Source organism: Cyrtonyx montezumae, unplaced genomic scaffold, assembly GCF_038088225.1.
Source record: "Cyrtonyx montezumae isolate F1298 unplaced genomic scaffold, pur_monq_1.0 scaffold_13, whole genome shotgun sequence".
Taxonomy (NCBI): domain Eukaryota; kingdom Metazoa; phylum Chordata; class Aves; order Galliformes; family Odontophoridae; genus Cyrtonyx; species Cyrtonyx montezumae.
Window position 1 is genome coordinate 1,191,901 of NW_027071859.1, and position 25,242 is coordinate 1,217,142.

Below are 25,242 nucleotides of genomic sequence, written 5' to 3' on the forward strand. Positions count from 1 at the left end.
CTGCTGCCCCTCCTCTTGCACTTAGAGGGGGAGACACATGCCACAAATAGAGCCAGAGTCTTTCTAAGGAAGATAATTTCTCCTCTTTCTTATTCCAGTGTCAAATAAAGAGTTTCCTAACTCGCAGAGATATGAACATAGGCATGACTGACTGTCCTAATCCCCACCACTGGTGTTGTATGACTCCTGTTCTGAAGTCTCCTGACTGCAGATGCACAGATGCTTCGAGTCCTTTGTGCGTATTTAGACTGAGAAGTTTTCATGGAGTTAACTGTCACTGCAGCCCAGTTCAGATGGGCTTTGTGTATGTATGATTGGATCTGTGTGTAGTGACAAGGAGAGCAACCATTTAAATAGGTTATCCCAACTGTTCATCAGCATTTCTTCTGTCTAATCCAGGCCTGAGAATCAAATACTCATTAGTCTTCGGCAACCTTAATGATGCTGTGATTCTGGGTAGGCTGTTCTCCTTGAAATATTCAGTAGCTGCCTTGTATATCCTTCTGTCTTCTCAGCAGTTACTGCTCTCCCTCCTTTCCTCCCTTAGAAGGACGTTCAGCTGTCCTGTATCTGCTTCCTTGCTGCATAGAGGCTGCTGTGACCCCCAAGCAAATGAAATGTGTTGTGTCCCCATCCTGCAGTGCTGATCTTTAGGAGGAACTTCAGATTCCAGCTCTGCTTTTTCTAAGCTCTTGAATCATTTTCTTTTTGCAGTTGTATCGTAGGTGTGTAGGGTGAGGCTGGGGAGGCTTCAAACCAGGATTCTCACACAGATCCACCCTGTCTGAAAAGACTGTAAGAACATCTATGCTCTAGAATTGAAATCATGAATGTGGGGAGCACTGTGCCTCGTGTTCCTTCTGCTCTCTACTTGCAGCAGTTTACCTTAATAGTGATGGTGAATGAAACGGTCCGGAATTGTTTCTTCATACAGCACAGAGGAAAATCCTGGCTGGGACAACAAATAGAAACACTGGCTGTGAATTGGCAGTGCGTGAGCCGGACTGCAGCGAGCTGTGCTGCGGGCTTACCGAGTGCCGCGGCTGCCATCTGCCGGCTCCTGCGTGCCCTGCACGGCCCTGCAGCGCCGGGGAGGAGGAGGAGGAGCAGGTATTGCAGGAAGGCGGTCCTTAACATCTCACCGCCCAGTATCAAATACAGATACGCTTCTTAATCTTTGCTGGTTTTGTGCGAAGTGTACGATGGTGTTCATAAACGCGTTTGACTTCAGCCTTGCACAATAACTGTATGCAGTAATGACCATGACCAGTGTTGTTTTGCCCCAGTTAACCTAGGTCTTTAGTTTTGCAGTGTGTGGTGGCTCGTTCCTGAGCTCAGCCTCTGGCCACAGCCCTGTTCTTGCTGCTTCATGTATTTCTGAATTCTGTTGTCACTCCCCTTGCTAGATTACAGCTGTGATTTCCTGTAAACGGATGGGAAGTGAAACCATGACATTGATTACAGTGCTTGCTTGCAAACCTGTGAAATAGACTGGTTTTCTAGTGAAAAAGCAACAGCTCCAAGACAAGGCTGTGTAAATAGTGGGCTGTACGTGGTTTAGGACTGGGGAGGGGCAGACTTGCCAGGTGCAGTTTAACCAGATGCTAGGCTAGTTTGTAGCGTGTTCATGAGATCAGTTGGAAGGGAAAAACTGTTTTGTCTTCCTTGACGTGGTTCTCTATGCATTCTGAATTGATGTATTACTTTGAGTCACTCAAATGAATGTCAGTAAGAATCTACTGAAAAGAAATCATATCCTAATAAGCACGGAAATGTAATGCATTATAGTCCCAGGTTGTGTTGCTGCTGTAAATAATGTCCTGGCACGGGTTCCAGGGCTGTGATGTGAGATCATCTTTCCAGCTGCATTTCGAAACGGTTCTGTGATGTGCTTTTGGCTGAGGATGAGCAGTGCTCTCCCTTGCAGGTTCCAGGAGTGCTCTGGGAGTCCACGTGGGCCCTGGGATTGCTCCCAACAGCCATTGAGGAAGGAGAGGGGCATAGGGTTTGGTTACTGTGACCAGCCTCACTTCTGCTTATTGCTCTGCTAAGGGCCGGGATGGGGCCTTCATTCCTGGCCTGAATGATTCTGTAAGTCTGCCTGTCTCCAGTCCTGTCCTTGGATTGGTTTGTAGCCTTAGACTTGGGACTGGAAGGGCTTCAGCACATCTGTCCCTGCTGCTCCCTGGCTGGATCCGGACTCCTTCCTGCTGCTTGCTGTGGCTGTTGCTGGGTGCTGTGCCTGGTGCCCTGCTCTGCCTGGTTTGTTCCATGCTGCAGGGCTGGGCCCTGGGCCTTGAGGGCTCCTCCAGTGTGCTGCTTACCCTCTGCTTTAACCTCTGCCATGGAGCAGCTCTGCTCCTGCTGCTCCCCGACAGTGGGCCTTGGGCTTTGGCTTTGCTTAATTTTCTTCTTGTAGAAGTAGCTCTAGTGTCCTGACAACAGCTCAAGCCTATTGGATTAATTGGAGATTTCTTACATGATATCCTGGGGTCACATGACTGAATGTATGGTGAGGGTTTAGCTGCTTACTCGTGGAAGTATTGCATGTGACATAGGGACCATCATTCTGAAAACATCTAGCAGAGGAACGGTAATGAAGAGCTGTGCAGAAGCAAAGCATGGGCACATCTTCTTGGTGAGACCCTGACACAGATCAAGGTTTGCATCACAGACTCCTGAAAGAGCTGGAGGCAGCCTGCCAAGGCCAGCCCTGATGGGGGGCAGTGCAGCTTGAACCTTGGTGAACATCAGTGCCAAAGTCACTGTGGTGGGTGTGCTTTGTTAGTGTCACACACAGCAAGCGAGCACTAGTGCACTGACCTTGCACAGCTAACAGTGGGTGTTGGGAGAAGCTTACGAGCACTACTTCTTTCTGTTGGCTGATCTTCCAAACCCAGTAGCAAATATGGGATCTACGGAGCTGAATAATGCTGGAAGATCTAGGAATGCTGTTACTGGGACTGCTGTGCTTCCTGCTCAGCTCTCTTTGCCTCTGACAAAACACTTCAAACCTCTGAGTTCTTTCCTTGCGTTTGACTCCTTGAAACATTTGGAAGCCTTCATCCCCAACATGGAGCCACTGGAACCCTAATACAGAGATGCTGTGAAGGTTTATGCCTGGGATATGAAGGTCCACTTTCCAGGTTTCTTTTGTCCTGTCACACGATGAGTTTTGAGCCTGAACTACGAGTTATGGGAAGGTTCACACAGCTTATGCAGTTGCTCAAATGCTGACTAAAATCACTGCTGGCTTGGGCCCAGTGCTTGAACTGGAGCTGGAGGAGTCACCTACAGGCTTCGAACAGAACGTTTTCTGCAAGTGAAACCTAAGTGCTCTGCAGTGCTGAAGGCAGTCTTCCAAAAAGCAAGTATTGATATAATCACCGCAGGAAACCGATTTGCTTCGTAGCGCTTCATATTAATAAATTGCTTTTGATACTTCTTAATTGTCTGCTGAGCTCAGAATCCTAATGAGTCTTTAAATATCTGTTTCATCTCTGTGTGTATGTACCTCTCATCTTCATGTTTGTTCAAGAGTCTGTGGCTCTCCTGCTGCAGCAGCTAACCTTGGATAAAGCAGCTTTCCTGCTCTGCTGGTAACAGGAGGCTCAGTCTGGACCTTGGGAGCTTCTAATACCGGGTTACATCGCTGAACGTGACCAACTTAATGGTTCCTTGTGATTCTAGCTTGAGGTGTATGGCTGCTGCCTTAACACAGGTGGGGTGGTGCCTGGTAACAAGACATCTGGTCTGCTCGGGAAGGGGTTCAAGCACGTTTCTGAGGTAGTGCTGAAGAGAAATGCAAACAAAGTCCTTGCAGAGCCCTGAAGATGTCCATGTTATTTGCAAGGAAGCAAGTTGCTTCCTCTTGAAACTGCAAGCTTAAAATGGCTTTTGTTTTTATGCTCTACAAACGTGGCTATGCTGCCGTGTTAGAATAAATGTGAACATCTCCCTGACTTCTAGGGTATGCTTTCCTTTCACTGCTGGGACCTCTGACATGTCTTGAAGTGCTCACCAGGAGGTGGAGATAAGGGCCTTTTCCAAGGCCTGGACAGGCAGCATGGGGGCTTCTCCCTTCTGCTTTTTACTGTCACTTTATGTTCACATCACAGACACTGTGTATGACTGGTTTTATGAGTTCTGATCCTCATACCTAGAAAGCACGTGGTCCCGGATAGACAAGCAGTGGCACATCCTTAGTGGGGAGGGCATGTCGTGGTGTGGAGGGAACTGGAATCTGATTCATGTTTGTGCATGTTAGTGGCCTTCCTTGGGGAAGTCCTCTTGAAGTATTTGGGTTGCTTGGACAACAAGGCACTGCCTGAGATGGGTAAAGCAGAGTGTTGGCCTGGCTAAGTGGGGCCAGCTCAGTAGCAGTCATACTTGATCTCTGCATGAGCATACATGGCTGGCGTCCTCCTCGCTGTGCCTGGGGGGACAGTGGGGGGTTTGCATGCTTCCTGAGGTACTTGCATACATCACTAGCCTACAGGCCACACTAAAGTGAGCATGAAAAGCACTGTAAAATGTTTCAATCCTTGCGATCAGGACTTACCTCTTTGACACGGTGATTGAATTGCACTTCCCTGTCCCAGAAGTCGTTAAGCTGTGCTATTTTTAATCCCATCTGCTGCAGAATCATTTAACCCCTGTGCAGAGTGGCATCAAGGAATTCAGATGAGCATACAGCCTGGGCCATGGTCGCCACAGATGCTGTACTGTTTCATATATGGGCTATGGGAAAATAAACCCCACCAACAAAAGAAACCCCAAGCAGCTGAATTTGGTTGTCATCACTAAGCAGCTGGCACTGCACCACTTCCTATGTGAAAGTGTTTCCTATAAGATGATACTGATTTCTGTCTTTTGTAATTGATATTTAATGGGGGAAAAAATGTGTTTTGCTTTTTGAGTTGTGTCCTGGAGTGAGGTTTGATCCCTATGACCATACTGAACAGTGCCTTCCTCAGCAGTGCTACTCTGCTTCACGAGGTTTGTGTCACAGCAGTGTGCCAAATAGAGGTTCTACCCACAGAAGTACTTACTGCTTATTTACACCGAGCCAAATCTCACATCTAGACTCTGATTATTTCACTGTTTGGCATTGAAACGTGATGACATTTTCCTCATCTGGAGCTGGTGCTCCTTAGGGCAGTGCATGAGGAGCTGTTCCAGCGAGGCTCGGTGTGCCAGGCAGGCTCTGGAGGGATGAGCAACACCAGCATTAATAATGAAAACTAGTGATGCCAGGGTTCCTTTTTTTAGGTGGATGTGACTCATACTCTTCTGTGATTTTGATGGTATTTCATATGGTGCATCCTTAACTTTTCAGCAGGTTACAAACCTGTTTCGGGTACTCTTTAAGAATGCGTGGAAGAAATTAACATAATTTACATCAACTGAGTGTGAAAGAGCAGTGGGTGTTTTTAGTGTTCTGAGGATGTAAGGGCAGAGGAGAAATCTTCCCATCCGTTTCACGTGTATTCTGTGTGCATGTTGCACATACACATGCGTGGGGTGTCCATGTGCATACTTCAGAATAAGAATCCAGATACAGAATCAAACCAGTTCTTTTTTTGCTTTGGCTGGCAAGAGCGTCAGGCAATTTTAAGTAGGCCAATTGGAAGTTGGCTTCCTAAACAGCAAACAGGCTCGTGACTGGAGCAGCTGAGAGCAAAAAGCTTGAACAAGTATGGAGCAGCACAGTGGGGATGTCATGGAGTATTCCTAGACAGGGAGACAACTCCTCACTGCAAAAGTGACTTTTATTTGCAAGCTGGCTCGTTCTTGCTGGCATTCAGCCCTATCTGTGTCTCATGCTGTTGGCAATACTGGAATAGCCTACAGATTATAGGTGAAAAGATGAGGTCACTGGGGCTAACCTCCTGATGAAAATGGGGACTTGTCAGCTCTAGATAAGGTCAGTTGTGAATTGGTTTTGTGTTCTGCTTTTTTCTTCCAGAAAGCTCTTGAAAATATCCAGGAAACCAGCCTCTCTGGGGCACTTGATGCCTGTGCTACGTTGTCTTTCATAGAGTCATTAAGGTTGGAAGAGACCTCTCAGATCTTCCAGCCCGACCATCCACGCCCCGCACCATAACCCCTTTCCTTGAACACCTCCAGGGACGGTGACCCTGCTGCTCGCCTGGGCACCCTGTTCTGGTGCATTGCCTCTCCTTTGGAGGAGTGTTCCTGATTGCAGCCTGACCATCCCCTGGTGCAACTTGAGGCCATTCCCTCTTGTGTTGCCTGAGAGCAGAGGTTAACCCCAGCTCACCAGAACCTCCTCTCAGGGAGTTGTAGAGGGCAGTAAGGTCTTTCCTGAGCCTCCTGTCCTCCAAACTGATCAATCCCAGCTCCCTCTTCTATTCCATAGAAGACATGCTCACAGCATTGCTGTCCTTCTCTAGACATGCTGTAGGGCCTTTCAAGTGAAGAAGTGTTCTTGTGATGCCCCATCAAGACCTCTGAAGTTGCAGTGTAAGCGTTTGTTCCTTATTTTACTCAGTTTTGTTATAATTTGCATCTCCTACAGATTTGCTGTTTGTCTCATTGTCCAAAGCACTTCAGCAGATGCATTGTCTGCTCTTAATGACATTCTGCACGTTTCCACGTGCCAGATGAGCTCTGAGCACTCAATTATTAGCATTTCAGCCTGTCAGTTCATCCAGCTTTCAACCCACAGTAAGCCTGTTCATGCAGAACATACATGTGCTTCTTCAGCTTACAAATGAGATTGTTAGGTAAGGACTTTCATAAGCTGGCATTTCTCCAGGCTCTGTCACAGTGCCTGTGTAACAGGCAGTACTTGAGCTGGATTTGAATGCGTGTTACTTGTTGCTGTGTGTGTTTGGAATGCGTTTGTGTGCTTTTTCTTGGGAAAACTCAGTTTGCCTTCTGTGAGCTGCTGGACCCTGAGCTGTGAGCTGCTGGACAGTCTGGTGTTCTTCGTTGCTTGAGCACTGTGGAATCAAATGTGGAATCAGAAAGTAGAGCAGGAGGAGACAAAAGAAGAAACTTGTGGCACAACGGTGCTTTGGGAGGAGCTGGGAACAGCAGTACAGCCCTCAGGTACTGCAGGGGTACTTCCCACTGTGTGTGGGAAGAGGGAAGGAGGGAGGAGGGCACTGCCACTAACAGGATTTAGTTTCCTAAACAAAATTAAGGGAAGATGGGAATAGGAAAGAATTCAATCTGAAAAATCCACATCGCATCCCCCAGTGTAAGAAATAATGTGTGCTGCGCCTTTTTACCTGCCCCCAGTGTGTACCAGTGTGGAGTGCTGTCTGAAGAACAGGCTTACTCAGTCTGATTCCGTGCTGACAATAATCCCCCCCACCTATTTTTTGTTATTACTGTTCTCTAAGTTTTTAGGAAAACATGTGGTTGATTGCTGCAGTGTTTCCCTTCCAGCCTTCAGGGCTGTTTGTAAATCACAACTTCCTTTTGAAGAACTGCTTCAAGAGAAACAAGTACGGTTTCTGGCATGGTTTCAGTATTTTCCAGCCTCTCATTTAAAGAGAGGGATGTCATTTTGTTGACAAATAGTTTTTCATTATGTGGAAGCTTCATATCAGGATTCCTGCTGATACACATTTACAAACTGTTTTTATTTGCTAACTGTAGAATTACTGAGGTTGGGAAGGATCTCTAAGATCATCTTGTCCAACCATCCACCCATATAAAAAAACACGGAATCACTCAGGTTGGAAAAGACCTCAAAGATCATCGAGTCCAACCACGACCCAACCATGCTGCCCTCACTCCAACAACCCTCCAGTGAACCACGGCCCTGAGCACCACATCCAAACGGTTCTCAAACACACCCAGGGATGGTGACTGCACCACGTCCCTGCGGAGCCCATTCCAGTGCTGAACAGCCCTTTGTGTACAGAAGTGTTCCCTGACATCCAACCTAAACCTACCCTGGTGCAACTTAAGGCCATTTCCCCTCGTCCTGTCACTGTCAGCAGTGAGCAGAGCCCAACCCCGCTTTCGCTTTCAGATATTGGAAGGGAGCAATGAGGTCTCCCCTCACCTCCTCTTCCCCTGACCAACCAGCCCCAGCTCCTTCAGCCCCTCCTCGGGATGGTGGGCAGAGGGGGAAGGCAGTCGATGTAGTGGAGAAGGAGGCTGAGTGGTAAGCATGAAGTCTTGGGTTGAAGTAACCTCCAACATTACGGGATGTTGTGTTGTGGTTGTGGGGCTGCTGGAGGGGCACCTGCAAGGACATTGTGGTGCTAGACTACACGTGGTGGGGCCAGTGCTGTGTTAATGACTTGGGTGATGGGAACAAGTTTTCCTACAATAAAGCATCCAGGTTTTTATTTATCTTAAGATGTACCCTACCCAAGCCTGCTTGCACCCATGCAAATTAATCATTGTAGGCCAACAATCAGTTCCTTGTGCTGATATAGCACTCATTAGAACAATTTCATTGTGCAGATACTTGCACTTCTCTATCCAGCACTTCTTGGGGTTTTTACCCAAATTAAAATCAGGCTCTGTGGAAATGAAATAGCCTCCACTGTCTCCTTATATTAATAGCTCCTGTTACAGCTGGAGTTAATGCTGTGTTCCCAGGTTGCTGATGATGCATCATCTATTATAGCTCCGCACCATTGTTTCTGGTGGTAGGAACCTTCTCTCACTTGGCTCAGAATATTCCTTTTTTAACCTGCCTTCAGCTCCAGCTCTTATGCTGATGTCTGAACCAGCTTCCCACTGCTTCCCTGGCTTCCAAAATCCAGTTGGCCTCTTTTAATGGGCTTCCTCATTCGTGTGTGCTTTGCTAGGTGTAAAATTCTGAAATGACTGAAAATGAATTTCTGTTCCTTCTGTGATGTGCTTGTTGTTTTATGCTGAGTATGTTGCAGTGTCCTTGCCCTGGTGATGGGTGACAGGCCCACACAGACCATCACCTTTTATCTGTGCTGAGCAGACTTTAGCTTGGAGAGCCATTCTCTTTGTTTCTGTTGCTGGAAGGAGCATGCTGGCTGTGGTGATCTCTTGGTCTGGCTGACCACCAGCATGGGTTTTGTGGCTCCTGCTCTTTCTCTCAAGCTATTTCATTATCAGAAATTGCTGTTGGGCTTTTTCATTATGAATCACTGTGACCACAATTCTGATAATGAAGACTGGCATGAAACAGGAGCATGCTCAGGCTTCCCTCCTTCCTCCAGCCCTGGCTCTCTGACATATCCCCACCATTATTTCATCATTGTTTGTCACCATCTTCACTGTGCATTTCTTCTCTCGTGTTTTATTTTTTCCAGCTCCTTTTTTTCTGTAACAGCAATGCCAGTGCTGTCCTATCAGTGGTCCCTTAGGCATCTTGGAGCTTGCTGTTTAATGGCAAGCGTATATATGTTTGCTCTACAGCCATAGTCTTTTTAGCTCTGAGATGGCACAGTGCTTTGCCTCCTTCCCTGAAGCATCCTGCTGCTGAAGCCTGAGGTTGCAGCAGCTTATTGCAGGTTCCATTACCCTCCCAGTGCTGCCAGTCAGCAGTGAGCTTGTAGTCCTGATCTTCAGTGCTTTGAAGACTCTTCCATCATTAAGCCATTTCTGCTGCGTGGGCTGTCATAGGTTGTGTGTGGGTTTCCATTAGCATTCCACATAAAATCCCTCCTGATAATCCAATTCAGTGGAGTTGCTATTAATAGACTCCCTCCAACCTGGGACCCTCTCAGTACTACCTGCAGTGCCTCAACTGCTGCTGGTGCTTTCTATACTCATCCCATCTGTTCTGTATTAACTAACCACTTGGTGTCTAGTACTGTATCAGATCATCTCTTGCATGTGATCTGCCACTTAGATACCTGAAATAAAACAGGGCAGACAACATCTATTAAGGACTCTTCAGAAAGAGACTGTTTTTTTTTAAAGGCAGCAAAAGTTTAAAGTTCAGGTGTATGTTTTGCAATGACCTCTTCTTTCAGTATCAGTTGCCAGAACCTTTTGAAGCTGTTCAAGCTTGTTCATAGAATCACAGAATCACAGAATGGCCTGGGCTGAGAAGGACCTCGAAGATCATCCTGTTCCAGCCACCAGAGCAGGCTGCCCAGAGCCACAGCCAGCGTTGCCTTGAGTGCCTCCAGGGATGGGGCATCCACAGCCTCTCTGTGCAACCTGTTCCAGTGCATCACTGCTCTCTGAGTGAAACACTTCTCCTGACATCCAACCTCAGCCTTCTATCTTAGTTTAAAGCTATTCCCCCTTGTCCTATCACTGTTAACAGTTGTTCCCCCACCTCTTTATACCTGTTCTCACCTACAAGTTTGTTATTAAAGAAAACACTCAAACCATGAGATCTCAGAACTAATGTAAGAAACGTGATGAAGTAATTAGAAAACTCTGTGAGTGCCAGGAGGAGTCTCTATTCTTTCTAATGTTTTTTCCCCACGTCCATCATTTCCCAGTGGCTCACTGCCTGCAGTGAGTCCTACAGAGCCCCAGGTGGCAAAGTGTGAGACCATGGAAAGAGTGGAGCTTGCTGCTCTGTTTCTGTTCTCTGTCACTTTGAAAGGTGAAGTGTGTCATAGATCCATTCCTGCCACCACCTCGCCTGGACCCTGACTGCACTGCAGTGTGATGCTGGCTCTCAGCAGGTGTGGAGGGCTGTACATCTTCAAGGTGTGACTGTCCCCTGCAGTTCAATTCTAAGTTTCCAGTTGGTGTAGTTTCCCATCAAACAAATGAATCAACATTTCAACTTCAGAGGGAGCAGACCTGAAAAGGAGGTTCTGTTCAACTGAACTGCCCGTCGCTTCTATGGGTATTGCTTGTCTCAGTCTAAACTCGTTTTCAGTTTGCATTCCCATCAAAATGTCTCTATTCATGTTAGTTTATGCTGATTCCAGCGTGCAGCTGGCTTAAGGAGGACAGTATCTCTGAGGATGCTGATTTTCGCTGTTCAGGAGAGATATCTCCATTCTCGTGTTCAGACTCTTACTCCCTTGTTGCTTCAGTTGCTCTGGAAGTAGAGCCACAACAGTGCTTAACCCACAATCCTGTCTCTGTTTTAAGAAGGAGCTGTAAAGAATTTTTTAAGCTTTCATGAATGTTCTACTTCCAGAAATTTGTACTATGATAAATAAAGCAGTGAAAGTAATTACTCCTCTTCATCTCGATAAACTGAAGAATTTATTTAGTAAATGGAAATACAGCAGTTATGGTGCAGAGGCTTCAGAGGGAATGTCAGACTCAGGGCTGAGGGGCTGGGTTAGCGAGGCATTATAAAGAAATCATTTTTCCAGATCTTAAAATGACATTTACAACAAATAAAATAATCTCCAAGCCAGCGAGGCCTTGAGGCCTCTGTGGCATTGTTTTGCATGTGATATTTTCGTGCCTGCCTTCCAGAAAGGCTTTTATCTGCGTGCTTTCAAAATGCCAAGAGGTACTCAGTAGCCTGAGCGATACTTTACAGTCCTGTAATTAGTCTCCCATACTACTGGAGCTCAGTACAGATACTGTTGCTGTCAGTCATTCATCTCTCCTTCGTATCTTTGCAGTCTCAGCTTGCTGCTTTGCTCCAGGATGTCAGAACAGAAAGCTCTGTGTGTGAACGTCTCTTACCCCTCACTGGTGATGCTGCACTGGGATGGGATGGTGAGGGCTGAGCGTGTGCCCTGCCCCTTCCCACCAGCACTGGGCCGGCTCTGCGTGGTTCGTGAGGTGCTCTTTGCATGTCCTGTGTGCACATCTTTGTACTGAGCCCAGCGTCTTCAAGGCATCAAAGCCGCGTGAACTTCAGTAGCTGTCCACCGGGTGAGCCCGGGCTCTGCCTCGTGGCTGTGCCTCCGTGCAGCAGCTGTGTGCTTCTGCAGATCTGACTGTGCCACATCTGTGTATCTGACACCCGCCCCTTCAAAAGCGTGGCTGTGTTCTTTGGTGTATGTGAAATGCTTTGTACGTAGCAACCAGACACGGCAGTAACATTTTTAGATGCTGAAAGAACACAATCTGGACTGGGAATATACAGCTCTTCCAGTTGCTTTGTCCAAAAGATACAGAACCACTTTTTGTTCAAGACAAAAACACCTGTATGGTGTTAAGGGGAAAACAGTCCCCTTCCTTAGCTGGGGTTTTAGATTTCATTCCAGAGACACTGGGGAAGTGTTACACCTCAGTGTGGGTCCCATATCATCTCATCTCTGTCTGTCACGTGGATGCAAATCGAAGAATCTCAAGGGGCTTAAATCTGTATTCTGTGTTAAATGAGGAAGGGAACAAATATTGTTACGTAGTAAATGTTGAGTGCTCACACTGTGGGTTTCTTTGGCTGCAGTTGCATGAAGGGATTTTACAGGAAAGTCTGATTTAAGGAAGTGTTGTGGCACCTGAACCCACTTCCAATCTGCAATATCAAGAGAAAATAGCAATTGCTTCAGAAATCCATTATTCATTGCTTCATTACTTGGTGTCTGACTGCATGTCGTGTGACACTCTTTTTTTCCCTTTGAAGTGGACTGCTGCTTCTGGCTTGGCAGCAAGAGCTGCTTTCTCTCAGCACAGCCATTAAATCTCTCACCTGCTTGTCCTGTGCAGTGCTGCTGCTGGGAGATAAGGTTGGTGTCTCGCAGCTGCGAGCATTGGTATTCCAGGCTCCTCTCTCAAGGGCATTTTGCTGTGATGAAGCATCCCAGATGACAAGGAAAACATACAGCCGTGTTAAATACCCTTGCTAGTCTGAGACAAGTGAGGGTAAGTGGAAGGGATTTTAAAATGCATTTTGAAACCTTTAACAGAGTTTATAGGTAACAGTAAATTACATTTTTTGGCAGGAGCATTACAGGCCCATTCCAACCAGCATCATCCATTAAATGTCTGCTAATGGAGAGTACCTGTCCTTCCCTACGTTCACATAAAGTCTGCATAAAACACGAGGAGTCTGAGATCTTCTGAGCATGTGTTCCTGCACCTTCTGTTCAAGGTCACTTAGGTGGTTTGGTCAGGAGATGAACCCATCTCTTCCAGAGCCTTGCTGCTGTGTAGCACTGCAGCTGAATGCATCTGCCTCGCTCCTGTGCTGCTGTGTGCACTGCAACTCCCATCCTGCATGGAGCAGGCACAGGGAGGCTCATCTGCCTTCTGAATGTGGCCACGTGCACCGATTTCCTCCCCCCACCCTTATATTTGCAAGCTGTGAATTACGAATGGTTCAGCAGCATCAAAAGTAGTGGTACAGTTCTGACTCACGCTTAAAACGTGTGTGCTCCTGAACAAGACAGCAGAACCGTCTTGGCTAAATGACAGTCCTTTAAATCATGGAAGCAATCTGACGCTATCGTATGTGGCACGTGAAGTTGCTCAGTATTTACTAAAGGAGGAGAACTATCCCCTAATGTTTGATTTGTATTATTATCTGACTCTTGGATTCTGAGATCTGTAACCATGAGGGACAGAAAGTGATTACCTACATAACATCAAAACATTGCTTACAGAAAGGTTTTCCCCTCAAAGAATCAAGGGCAGCGTAGACACAGCTCATCTGAAAGATGTTCTGAAACACATTCAGGGCAGCGAGGCTGGCAAACGAGGTGTAGGTGGGAACTGGGGTTGCTTAGGCTGGAAAAGAAGAGGCCAAGGAGAGACCTCACTGCTCTACAGGCACATGAAGGGACGTGGCAGTGAGGATTTGTCAGATAGTTTTTCTCACGTGACAAGTGCTAGGACATGAGGAAGAGACCTCAAGTTGTGCCACGGATGGTTTAGATTGGCTGTCAGGAAGAACCGATTCGTGGAGTGGGTTTTGCTCTGGAACAGGCTGCCCAGGGATGGAGTGCAGTCCCCATCTCTGGAGGCATTTAGGAGACGTGTAGACATGGGACATGGCTTAGTGGGGGATTTGGTGGTACTGGGTTGGTATTGGACTTGGGACTTGGACTTTGCCATCTTCCAACCTCAATGATTCTACTTATTGTAAGTACCACCTCAGTATTCCTTCCCCTCAGAACACTTCTTCCGATTCATCTAGGGTCTTTGAGATATTCAAAGGTGCTCTATTTCCTATCGTTGTTGTTGTTGTTGTGTTCTTGTAACAACTATTGCATCTGGAAATTAGTGAAGTTTTGGTGACTCGTGGGACAGAGATGCGCTGTGCAGGTCGCTGCCTCAGCCTTACTACCTGCTTGTTGCAGCTACTGACTGTTCTTAGAGAAATTCATGAACAGCTGTGAGTGCCATGCTGGGGCCTTTAACCTGTTAAAATAGCCATACATCAAGTGTTAAAATCCTCAGAGCATTTTAGCAAGAGGCAGAACTGGTAACATTTGATGGCCATCCTGTTCAGAAGAATGGGAATGTTATTTCCAGGTGACAGCAAACTCATCCAGCACGGCTGTCCTAGCGCTGGGTACTGTCACATCTCAGTGGCTCTTCATGAAGTCCCAGCCTGTCACCTGCATCTACACACGGAGCTTAAGCTGTAGCACAGCTGAGGTGCTGAGGTCCTGGTTCTTGGCCTGGGTTCCCATGGCCCGGTGTGTTCCCAGTGCATTCCTCTGGCTGGGTTTATCTGCTCCTTCCATCCTTTTGGAGGGTGACCTACTTTAGCACAAGCCAACACTCAGTGCCATGAGGGTAACAAGGAATTAAGAAAAATGCACTTGTTTTGTTGTCTTCTAGAGCTTAACTTGAGCCCATTGCATCTTCAGTGCTCTGCTTTTGGTTCTGTGAAAGACCTCTTTGGGCATGCTAAAAAATTCCTGGAATTTTGTGTCTGCCCGGGCTTTATCTTCAGCTGCAGACCGAGTCTGGAGTAGTTTGAATTTGGGTTGTTGGTGGGGTTTTTTTTTTGCCCCAAATAGTTTATTTTATGTTGCTGATGTCTTTCTGCTGTCACTTTCTTTTTTTTTGTTGTTGAATAAATAGAAACCTACTTTTACAAGTAGAATCCTACCCTATGGACACAGATGAGAGAGCCTGGTTCAAATAATTCCAACTTTCCAACGAGACAGAGTTGTGCACTGTTAAAAACATCTGAGTCAGACATAACGCGAGTCTATTTATGGATCCCATTCAGGCATCAGTGGGTCACGGTTGTAGGGCTTCATTTTATTGTGCTGGGTTTGTGCAGCACTGCAGGCAGCATGGCTGGCACCTGTGAGCAGAGCTGCAGCAGAAACACTCCTACTGTTTGTGGTAATCCTGGGCACGGCCTTTATTCAGTGGGCAAAGTGTGCCACGTTGGCTTCTGAATTTGGCTGGTACTTTTGTTGCAGTGTGGCTGCTGTCCCAGTGAGGTCTGCATACAGTGAATTTCCTTTCCCTAAGGCTAGATCCATAATGGTTTGCTTGCAAAAGGGGGTCAAGATGTTGTGCAGGTTGTTGTAATGACCTGGCAGCTGAGCTGAAAAGTCTGAATTTGGGGCAGTGTTTGTATGTATCAAGTGGGGATGTGGTTAAAACTGTGGTGACACTGGAGAAAAACCAAAGCCACACACAGTGGAATGAAGGTTGTGGGGAAGGCCTGCGTTGTCCCACACACTGCACAAAGCACAGATGAGAAGTTGGCCCTGAGAGTGTGCCTGCATCAGTGTCAGGTTATTAAATATCACTTTGCATTATGCATGAAATAGGACTTGACTTTTCTGTGGGAGATTGCTGAACTGAACGGAGCAACACTGTACCAGAGGTAAGGATTTCTTTTAACTCACTGGAAGAACCTTTCAAAAACAAGCCTGGGGGGAAATGGTTAATATCAACCTGATAATTTTGGAAGTAAATTAACATTTATTAACATTAGATGAGATCATGCAGAGTTTGCATGCCTAAAAATCTCAGGTAGGGATTATGTCCTGATGTAAAATCAGAAACGTGTAGCGATGCAGAATGTATGTTGGAAGATGGCAGTTGAAGTACTGAGGTGCTCTGCAGAGGTCTCTGTTTTTGAGGTGGGAACCAACTGGGGAGCTCCTGTAAGTGCTCACTGCCGTACCCAGCGAGCTGGAGTGGCCAGTAACTGAAAGTAATGGCCATCTCAGCAAGGTTTCTTTACTAGGATAGAGAGGAAAAATTGCAATCGTTCTGTTTTGAACAGGGATGAATAGTAGAAGCACAGGAATAATCACACAGAGGAACAGGGCACTGTGCACACCGTGTACCTGTGTTCATAATCAAGGAGAAGCACTGCTGAAATGGGTGGGTGACTGTGTGGGTAACAGAAGGAGTGATGCCAAATAGTATTGTAGTTGGGATATTTTACAGATGGTATGGTAAGAAAGATCATCGTGATGGGAAGAGACAGTGAAAATAAAGGAAAGTGCTCACCCACGCCCTGGGCTCACAGCAGGAAACTCCAAAGGAGCAGTCTCCAACAAGAGACCCCTCCCCAGTGGTGGTCAGCCCTTCAATGGGGTCTGGGAGAGGTGCACTCATTCTCCACCCCTTCTGCTCACACAGTGCACTGCCTCCACCTGTGCTCCCATGGCTGACTCAGTGCTCCCCTCAGTCAGTGGTTCATGCTGTGATTCAACAGTTCCCATACAGTGACGTGTGTAGAAGTGGGGAAGAAAAGGAAAATGTGATGGTGCTGTCCCACATAGCTGTGAGCTGTGAGGTCTGGGTGCTGTCACTGCTGGGAGCAGCTGGGGCCAGCTGTCCCCGTCACGCTGCGGATGCTTTCCCAGTGCTTGGAGATCAGCTCTGTGTGATTCCTGGTATCTTTTCCTTTTTGGAGGTGGTTACTTTCTCCCCTCCCTCCGGTCCGTGCTGCTGGATGCTCTGCTCACATACACATGACTCATCTTCCCTGCAGCTCCCTGAGAGCCACTCAGTAACTTTTCACTTTCCTGATGATGTGATTTTTCCATTGCTGCCTACTTGGGACTCCGCTCCGGTGTCTGTATGCTGTTTTCTGGGATTCCACATAGATGTGATATTCAAATAGATGAATAAAGGTTCCTCTAAACATGCACAGAAATGGTGACTTCACATTCTTCCCTAAAAATATTCTACTGTGGTTTGTGCAAAAAAGTGGTGGAGCACGAAGGGGCTGCGATGAGCTGTGCCCTAGCTCTGTGTCCTTGGGGCAGAAAATCTCTAGTGCTGGGATATGTTTCTGTTCTGGTTTTACGTCTTCCTTTGTGACTGCTGCTGCTGGTTGGGTTACTATAAATGCAGCTTTGGAGGAAATGGGCAAAGAATTGAACAGAATTTGGAACAGAAGTTCTGATATTAGATATCAGCTTTGCTGTATCAGCATCTGAACTCCCTGCCAGCTCATGGGGTGAGGAGCTGACTTCTCTGCAGGGGTTCTCTCATTAGCAGATGTGAAGATCCCTGTGCCTCCCAACCTTCTGGTACTGCCCGAAGAACTGGACGGGGAGCTGGGCAGCACGAGCCTGAGCTGAGCTTCTCTTCACATCCGAGCCCTCACCGTGGTGCAGCTGTCTCGGTTCTGAATTTCATCAAGCAGATGGCAGGCTGCAGCTCCGTGTGCCTGCGCTCCTGCGAAGGCACCGTTGTGCACAGCAGGGTTTAAATGTCCACAGCACACAGCATGCATCCTCCCAGAGCGTGGTACAAGCTGCAGCACCTGTCAGCGAGGCACAGAGCTGTGTGCTCCTAGGTTTGTGTCACTGATGAGATAAGCACGAGTGTTTGCCTTCTGCAGCCTGGGAGGCCTGAGCTGGTTCGGTGGCTCTGCCTGCTGACCTGACTCTGCCCTAAGGGTCATCTGTGGGGCTGCAACATTTGAAAGAAACACGGAGGTCAAGGGAACGAAAAATAAGAAGTAATACTACAACTTTGGGATAAAGATGGGCGCCAAAATACCGACAAACTCAGGACTTCTGTTTCACGATACATCTCCCACTGATGCACGCAGCCCACCCGACAACACGGCCCCGAGCAACCTCAGGGCCTAAAGCCCCTTTTGCCCGCTGTGCTTCCTGCCAGCTGGATGCTGCACAGGTGTGCCTGTGGTCTCTGTGCAGGTGAGTCGCAGTGTGACTGTGTGTGAGGAACGGGATGCAGTGCAGGATGCTGCTCGCTCTGCTGCCGGGGCTGAGTGCTCTCTGATCCCGTGTGCGGGGCTCTGCAGCTTGCCTGCCGGCAAAGACGGCAGCTAGTACAGCAGCGCGCTGCTTCGTCCTTGCTTTTCCTCCTAGTGCTCTGCTGTTAAGGTACAGTGAAGTGATGAATGGCCCCGTAGGGCTGCTAGCATGAGTCGCCGGGTTCATTTACACTCGGAGCGGAGCTCTCGGTGTCAGGCGATCCTTTTTTTTGCCAACACGAGCGCTCGGCTGAAACAACGGCTATGACTCAGGTGCCGGCGAACGCTGCTTGAATTGATTTAGTCCGAGTTCAGATTGAGCGCATAATCGCGTTGAATTTGATCCGCTGTGCCGCCGAGAGATAAAAGGGTTGGGAAAAAAAAAAAAAAAAAAAAATCGGTGTAGCTTATGTCAGTGGTGGCGGTGATGTCACTGCCGTGAGATGGGCTAGCGCGTCCGTGCCGTGCCTGCCCACCGCCGCCTGGGCGAGGAGGGGCAAGGAGCCGCCGAGCGCCCGCGGACACAGCTGGGCTGTGCAGGGCAGCGGTGCCTCGGAGCTCCGCGCTCCCAGCGCTGCGTGCTGAAGGGGGGCATGCCAGCCCGTAGCATGGACTGTGATGTCTCTACTCTGGTTGCCTGTGGGGTCGATGTGGAGATTTTTGCCAGCCAGGAGGTTAAGGTACGCGCCTCTGGTTCTTTTGTTACGGGGATTCCTGTGAACCTTCGGGGAGCGGCGGGAGGTCGGGGAAGGGAGGCAGAGCAGATTCTGCAGCAGCAGAAGGCACGCACTTAAATGCTCTGTTAACTGGGGGAGAGAGATGAGGGAATGTGCCTGCTTCGTGCTGTGCTTCGCTGAGCCCAGGGAAGAGCCTGCTGCTTGCTCTCCGACGATGCGGGTTATGTAACGCACGTCTGTGTGCGTGCATGCCTCCTCTCCGGAGCTGATGGTTCACTGTTCACTTTGTGGAGCTATCTTTAGGCCGGTGTCACTCTCCAGATCAGCAGAGCCGTGACTGTTATTTATCAGCGTCACTGATCTTCGTGTGCCTTTCCCCATCGGAGCAGCATGCGAGAGCAGGCTCTTCGTGAAGGGTTAAAAGTTTGTGGCAAGTGTCTTGGTGCATCTGCAGCACAGCAGAATACCAACAGCAGTGCACCTTGCCTGCGGCCTCAAGCCGTGGCTCAGTGCTGAGGGGCTCAGTGTGCCGGGCTCATCGTCTCTTAATTAGACATCTGCTGTAGAAAAATCAGCGTATGTAATTGCTTACTGTTGAAATCAATTACCTTTCTCATTTATTACATTACCGCAGGAAAATCGCTGCAAATTAAGTTTGAAAGAGGAATTTTAAGTATGCTTTTCACAGCTCATCTGAAAGAGCTCGTAGGCATCACGCAGTGATATGCAGCAGTTCATTGAAAGGGCACGTTCAGAGGCATTTGGTTCCTAATCTGATTGCTGCCTTCCCAAAATTAAAATACCAAAGTGGAGGGAAAGGGCTGTACAAATCTGAGCTCAAATTCTGAGCCCCTCTCCTGTTTAACTCTGAGTCATACGTGGGAGTCGGTGGAAATATCTGGAAAAAACATGCTCCTGTGCAAGAGGTTGTGCTTTTTGTTCCCGTTGGTTTGTGACCAGGTGGTACCACACGTACTTCACAGGTGCCTTTAGGTCCTGGCAGGAGATTCCCGTTAATGTAAGCAGCATTTTCTTCACAATTTCATATTGGATTCAGTGACAAGACTGATGGAGAATAATCCTGAGTGGCTCAGGTGGACGGTGCACTGGGGCACGTTTCCTGGGCTGTTCTGAGCAGTAAGACCTGTTCTCTTACTGCCTTATTTTACATCAAAGACTGACATGTAGAGATGTAGAAATGCACTGGGCTGATGGACTTTCTGTGCCTGGTTTGCTTTGGTTGAAGCTCTCTTATTCCTGATGTCCGAGTTCACAGTGAGTGCAAAGACGTATTTACACTGGAGACTGCACTGCAGTCTGCAGTGCAGCTTAGAAACAGCAAGTCGACTTCGAAGTGGTGTGGCTGAGATGCTGAGAGCAGCCTGTCCTTGCTGACCTGCAGCTCCGTGCAGAGCAGTTTGCACCTACCAGCCAGCACGCTGTTCAGGACGGCCAGCAGTGCTGCCACAGCCAGGGCCCAGCGTTCAGGCCGACCTCTGGCTGCCCTGCAGCTGTGCTGTGGGCATCCTCTTTGCTGCAGCATGAGCTCTGCTGATGTTTTAAAGGTGGGGAGAGCTACTACAACAAGTTCAGTGTAAAAAGACAGCGGTGTTTTTGTTTGTAAAAAGGGCTCCGTTCAGTTTTTCGGGTTGGCAGCGATCACACAGTGCTTATGTTGATTTCGATAAAGATTTAAGGTTGGGAAGGAAGACGCATAGAATCGTTAAGGTTGGAAAAGGCCTCTAAGATCCTCTAGTCCACCTGTCGACCCTTCTGCACCATGCCCACTGAACCGTGACCCTAGGAAGGCCATTTCTGAGAAGAGACGGGTGCAGGAGTTGCAGGAAAAGAGCAGGAGCAAGCACAGGAGTCCCTGCATGCTACTGGGGGACTGAAAACTGAAGGTACGTGCTGCTGATGTGGCCAGGAGCTGCCCCAGAAATCACTGAAGTGCTTAGCTTGTGCTTGCTCTATAGAGCAGGTGGTAACGGAGCCGCTTTCTGGAGCAGTGGCCCAGAGGTACAGGACTGCAGTGCGGGGCTTGACGTGGAGCAGGCTGCTCTGCTTCTTGCTGCTCTTCCACCCATGGAAATGACCTTAATTCTGCAGGCTCAATGCCCTTAGCATCTGGCAGCCAGACTCAGAAAGGCTCTTCATCCATTTGGCCAATGAAACGGGAGAATGATTATTTAGTGCCGAAGGCAAAGCTTTTTGGTTTCAGCATATCTAGTGGCTCATCCTTTCAGCAAACAAGAGGCATGTATGGGTACCCTGCAACTGGCAGCTGGCCATTGTGCTTACACCCACAGCTCGTCGTCCATGAACCCGTGCAGCAGGCCTCTCTAGCAGCTTTTGCTTTGAGTTGCCTTTTCTAGCCCAACACTGAGGTCATGCTGATCAAGTTGCTGCTAACCATGCTGTGCCTGTACGTCAGGAACTAGCAAACTTGAAAAGACGATCACTGAAATCTCAAAGTGCAATTCTGCTCTGCAGTTCTCCTGGATAATTATTGTTCTTCTTCAGCACGTCTCGATGGTGACTTTATCTCATGTTTGTGACACAAGTAATTTGTTAATGAATAACTTATTTCCAGTAGAGAAATTCTAGGCAGTACTGACGCACTGGCAAAGAACTTAAGCTCGTACTTCTTACTGTAAGCAAGACTTCCTTGTATTATTAATTCTTCATGTGATGGAGCACTGGAGCTGCACAGAGAGGTGGTGGAGCCTCCTCCTCTGGAGATGTCCAGGACCTGCATGGACGCCTACCTGTGCCACCTGGGTTGGTGCAGGATCTGTCAGTGAACTTGTTTAGTGCCAACGCTGCCGTGAGCATGCTGCAGACAGCGACTGTCTGGGACGTGTGGCTTGGAGACCAGTCCGTGCCTTGCAGTTGGCTGTGGAAAGTTGAGATCCTGGCTGGATGCCTGTCTAGTGCCAAAGGATCCTCGGCTCTTGAGGTTTTCCAGCCCTACTTCAGTCCTCCCTTCGTACAAGTGACTCAGTCACAGAGATGTTCTGAGGTTTACAGTTGGAGTGCTCTGAGGTTAGAGTCAAGTGAAGAAAGCAGTAAAGAGTGCTGCTGCCCACCAGCAGCAACCAGGACTTGTCTGGGGAGGTGCAGCATGCATCTTTTTTTTCTCCTTAGCTACATAACCTTGATTTATGGGAAGAGATTGTGACACAGTGATAAGACTCAAAGAACTCGAGATAAGGAGGAAAGCAAACAAAAGCGTGATTATCAAAAGAGTCCTGTCAGCTAGAAGACCTGTTTTATAACATCTTCTGTTGGTGTTTTCTGTACCTGATAGTTATTTTTAGGTTATAATACCTTATAGTACCTTATGGTTATTTTTATAAAAATCCTATACGCGTCATGTTTAGGTATATGGTTAACAGAATGAATAATGCCTAATAGTATTGTAGTCAAGATACTTTACAGATGGTCTAGTTAGAAAGATTATCATGAAGGAGACAATCAAAATAAAGGAAAATGCTCACCCACGTCCTGGGCACACAGTGAAAAACTCCAAAGGAGCAATCTCCAACAAGAGACCCCTCCCCAGTGGTGGTCAGGTCCCCATGGCTGACTCAGTGCTCTCAGCTGACCCAGCAGTGGTTCAGGCCGTGATCCTACAGTTCCCATACAATAGGTTAATGGATATGCCTTATGGTTGGCTGGTTCTCCCTTTACTGTTTAAATAATCTGGTAAGTTTTCATCATTCAAATGCCAAACAACATATTTGCTTTGGAAGATGTTATCGTGTGCAAAGTGCAACCACCATGACAGTGTGATTTCAAGCAGTGAATTCGTCCCTGGTGAAGAGGTGCTGAACAAGAAGAGTAGCACAGTTTATCGCACAGTTGAGTAACACACGTTGCCCAGGTTGAGAAGCTGGCCAAGCAGAGTGGCTGACTGCTGCTCAGCTGTTGCAGGGTTTTCTGTTGTCCATCCACATAGTTAAACTGTGCCAGGGCTACATGCGTAGGCTTAATTATTATTTTTTTGGCCAAATAGTAAACCTGTCCCCCTTTTTCTCCATGGCAATGCATCCCAAAGCACATACAGCCATACAGTTTGACTCCAGCCTATGCTTTCTGTCTGGAAATGAAGTTTGTTTCTGCTTTGTTCATGTTAATTCCCGACAGCAGATCTCTTTCTCATAACATCAGTGTTCTTAAGATGCATTTAATTGCCTTCATTTGGTATTTATGGTGATGCTCAATCAAGGAAAAGCCCTTGATGGCAGTAGCTCTGATGGAGTAAGCAGTCTCAGTGTCACTGAAGGGTCCTTCACAGCAAATGATGCAGTGGGAAAACAGTCACCAAATGTCCCCCAAAGGACATCGAGTCCAACCCCAGCTCCACACAGCCCCCTGCTGGCTCCTGAGCACCGCAGCCCGCAGCCCCCTGACTGCTCTCCAGCTTCTCGTGTCCCGGTGTGTACGCATCGCCAGGGTTGCCCCATCCCAGCTGCACGTTTCCCAGGCCTGCAACGTGTCGAGGTCTCTTTACGAGGCCTCTTCCTCGGAGGAGTCAACAGCTCCTCTCAGTTCAGTGTCATCCAGTCTTACCCAGTATTCCTTCAAGTCCCTCATCCAACCCACTGATGAAGAGGCCCTAAAACGGAGCCCTGCAGGACCCACCACTGGCTGCCAGTTTGATGTAACCCCGTTACTGGGACCTTCTGTCCCAGCTTGTGAGCCAGGGGTTCACCCCTCACGTTGTGCCTTCGCCTTGCTGCACGTCGGGCGTTTTTCCCATAGGATCCTGTCAGAAACACTATGGAAAGCTTCAGTGAAATGTAAAAAGGTGGCATCAGCTGACTTCCCTTGGTCAGCTGGCTGTCCTAAGAGGAGGCAAGGTTAATTAAACTGGACTTTCCTCCTGTGAACTTACATTGGTGCCAGGGAGGTTGGTACCACCACCTTTTGGAGGCTCCCTTGGTGCAGCGTTCCTCGGGCTGCTCCCCTCTCCGTTCAGCCTGCTGCTCAGAAGGCTTTCCCATTACATCTCCTATGGGATTAAGCAGTTGGATGGGGCTGAATGAAGTTACATACGCCTGTGGCAGAACATACTTTGTAAGCCTTACCAGGGCCTCTTACGTTCTTAAAATATTTCTACTTTGTCTTCCTTTCTGCTTCATCTTTCCAGGATTTGAGGAGGAATTGCTTTCCCCTGTTATCATCCCATGTGGTAGTTGATACTAGAAATAAATAACAATATATACACTTTTGAAAGTTTCCAAACTGGTTCAGACACCGTTACGAGAGTGTTCTGGTGACACTGCTTTCATAAATGGATGTAGGTATCACAGAATCACAGAGTGGCCTGGGTTGAAAAGGACCTCAGAGATCACCTGGTCGCCAGCCAGTAGAGCTGGCAGCCCAGAGCCACATCCAGCCTTGCCTTGAGTGCCTCCAGGGATGGTGCATCTGCAGCCTCTCTGGGCAAATAAGGTAATCTGATTTCAAATTTCAGTGTTAGCAACTAATGGAAAAATCATTCATGGCAAGTACTTCTGGTGAGCAGGATTATGAAGTAAGCTTCAGAAAGAAGGACGGTCTGAGATCAGGTGGGTGAGGAAAGCCACTTTCTTTGTAAAGTCATGTTCTCCAAACTTAAGAGCTGGTAAGTAGTGTCTCCTGAGAAGATTATCTGAGTGCTCAGGGGGGGCACGAGAACTAGCAGTTAAAAAGGCACTTTTGAATGCATAATGCAGATTATCCATCCCGATGCAGAGGACAGATGGGATGTACATGATGAACTGGTTGGGGCTAGATCGGAGTCTCCTTATGCTGTGCAGCATTTCAAGGATTTTCAGATGAAGTGACAGTTGGACAGATAATGGGCTAACTTAACTGAAACAAATAGAGCCACCTCCCTGATGGCCAGCACAGAGAGAAGGTGTTAAGGCCTGGGTTGTCAGGAGCAAATCGTGTCAGGTTGACTGCCTCTGGTATTTGGCATGGATAGGTGGCATGAAGGAGATGTAGAAAGTAGATATTTTGAGTAATGCTTTCCCGCTGTTCAACTAGTCATTGCTGGAGTGATGTCATAACTGCCATCAGGTGGGTGCACAGTTAGAAATGCCTACAAACAGCTTCACAACCAGCTGATCCAGCCGGGGAGCAGTGGGGCTGCAGACCAGCCAGCTTCCTGCAGCCTGCTGCCCGTCCTCGCCCCAGCACCAGGGGATCACTGAAGGCAAAAGAAAACGAAGTCTCATGAATGGCAGAGCTGGGATCGAAGCCAAGCACAGGGCCGTAATAGTAACAAGTACGCTGCTTATGTTAGACGGAAGTAAATTATTGATGTACTTAAGTTTTAGAGATTTGGGAAGTTGATTTTTTTATAGTGAATGAATAAAGATGAAAGGTTTGGAGATGTCTATTCCTTGCTTTCATCGCAGATAACCAGGCTGCAACTGCTGAAAAACAACAGTGATTTACAGCAGTGATTTACGCTGCGCACAGTCCTAGCTCCCAAAGCAGTGATATTTCTTGGGCTAAGGGAAGGACCTTGCTGTCACTGAGCACTGAAAACGTTTGCTTGGC

General features: G+C 47.8%; 1 protein-coding gene across 2 annotated transcripts in view; it reads left to right on the forward strand.

The window, feature by feature from the left end:
* The window catches only part of RCAN2 (regulator of calcineurin 2), a 50,915-nt gene that overhangs the window by 10,025 nt on the left and 15,648 nt on the right, over positions 1-25,242 (forward strand). Inside the window, exon 1 of one of the 2 annotated variants that reach the window (XM_065731098.1) lies at positions 18,600-18,687. The exons of the other annotated variant lie outside the window; for it this stretch is intronic. Within the exon in view, the coding sequence (XP_065587170.1) occupies positions 18,601-18,687 (87 nt within the window). The 5' untranslated portion in view covers position 18,600. Of the gene's footprint in view, positions 1-18,599; positions 18,688-25,242 lie in introns of those variants that run through there. 2 annotated transcript variants of the gene reach the window in all.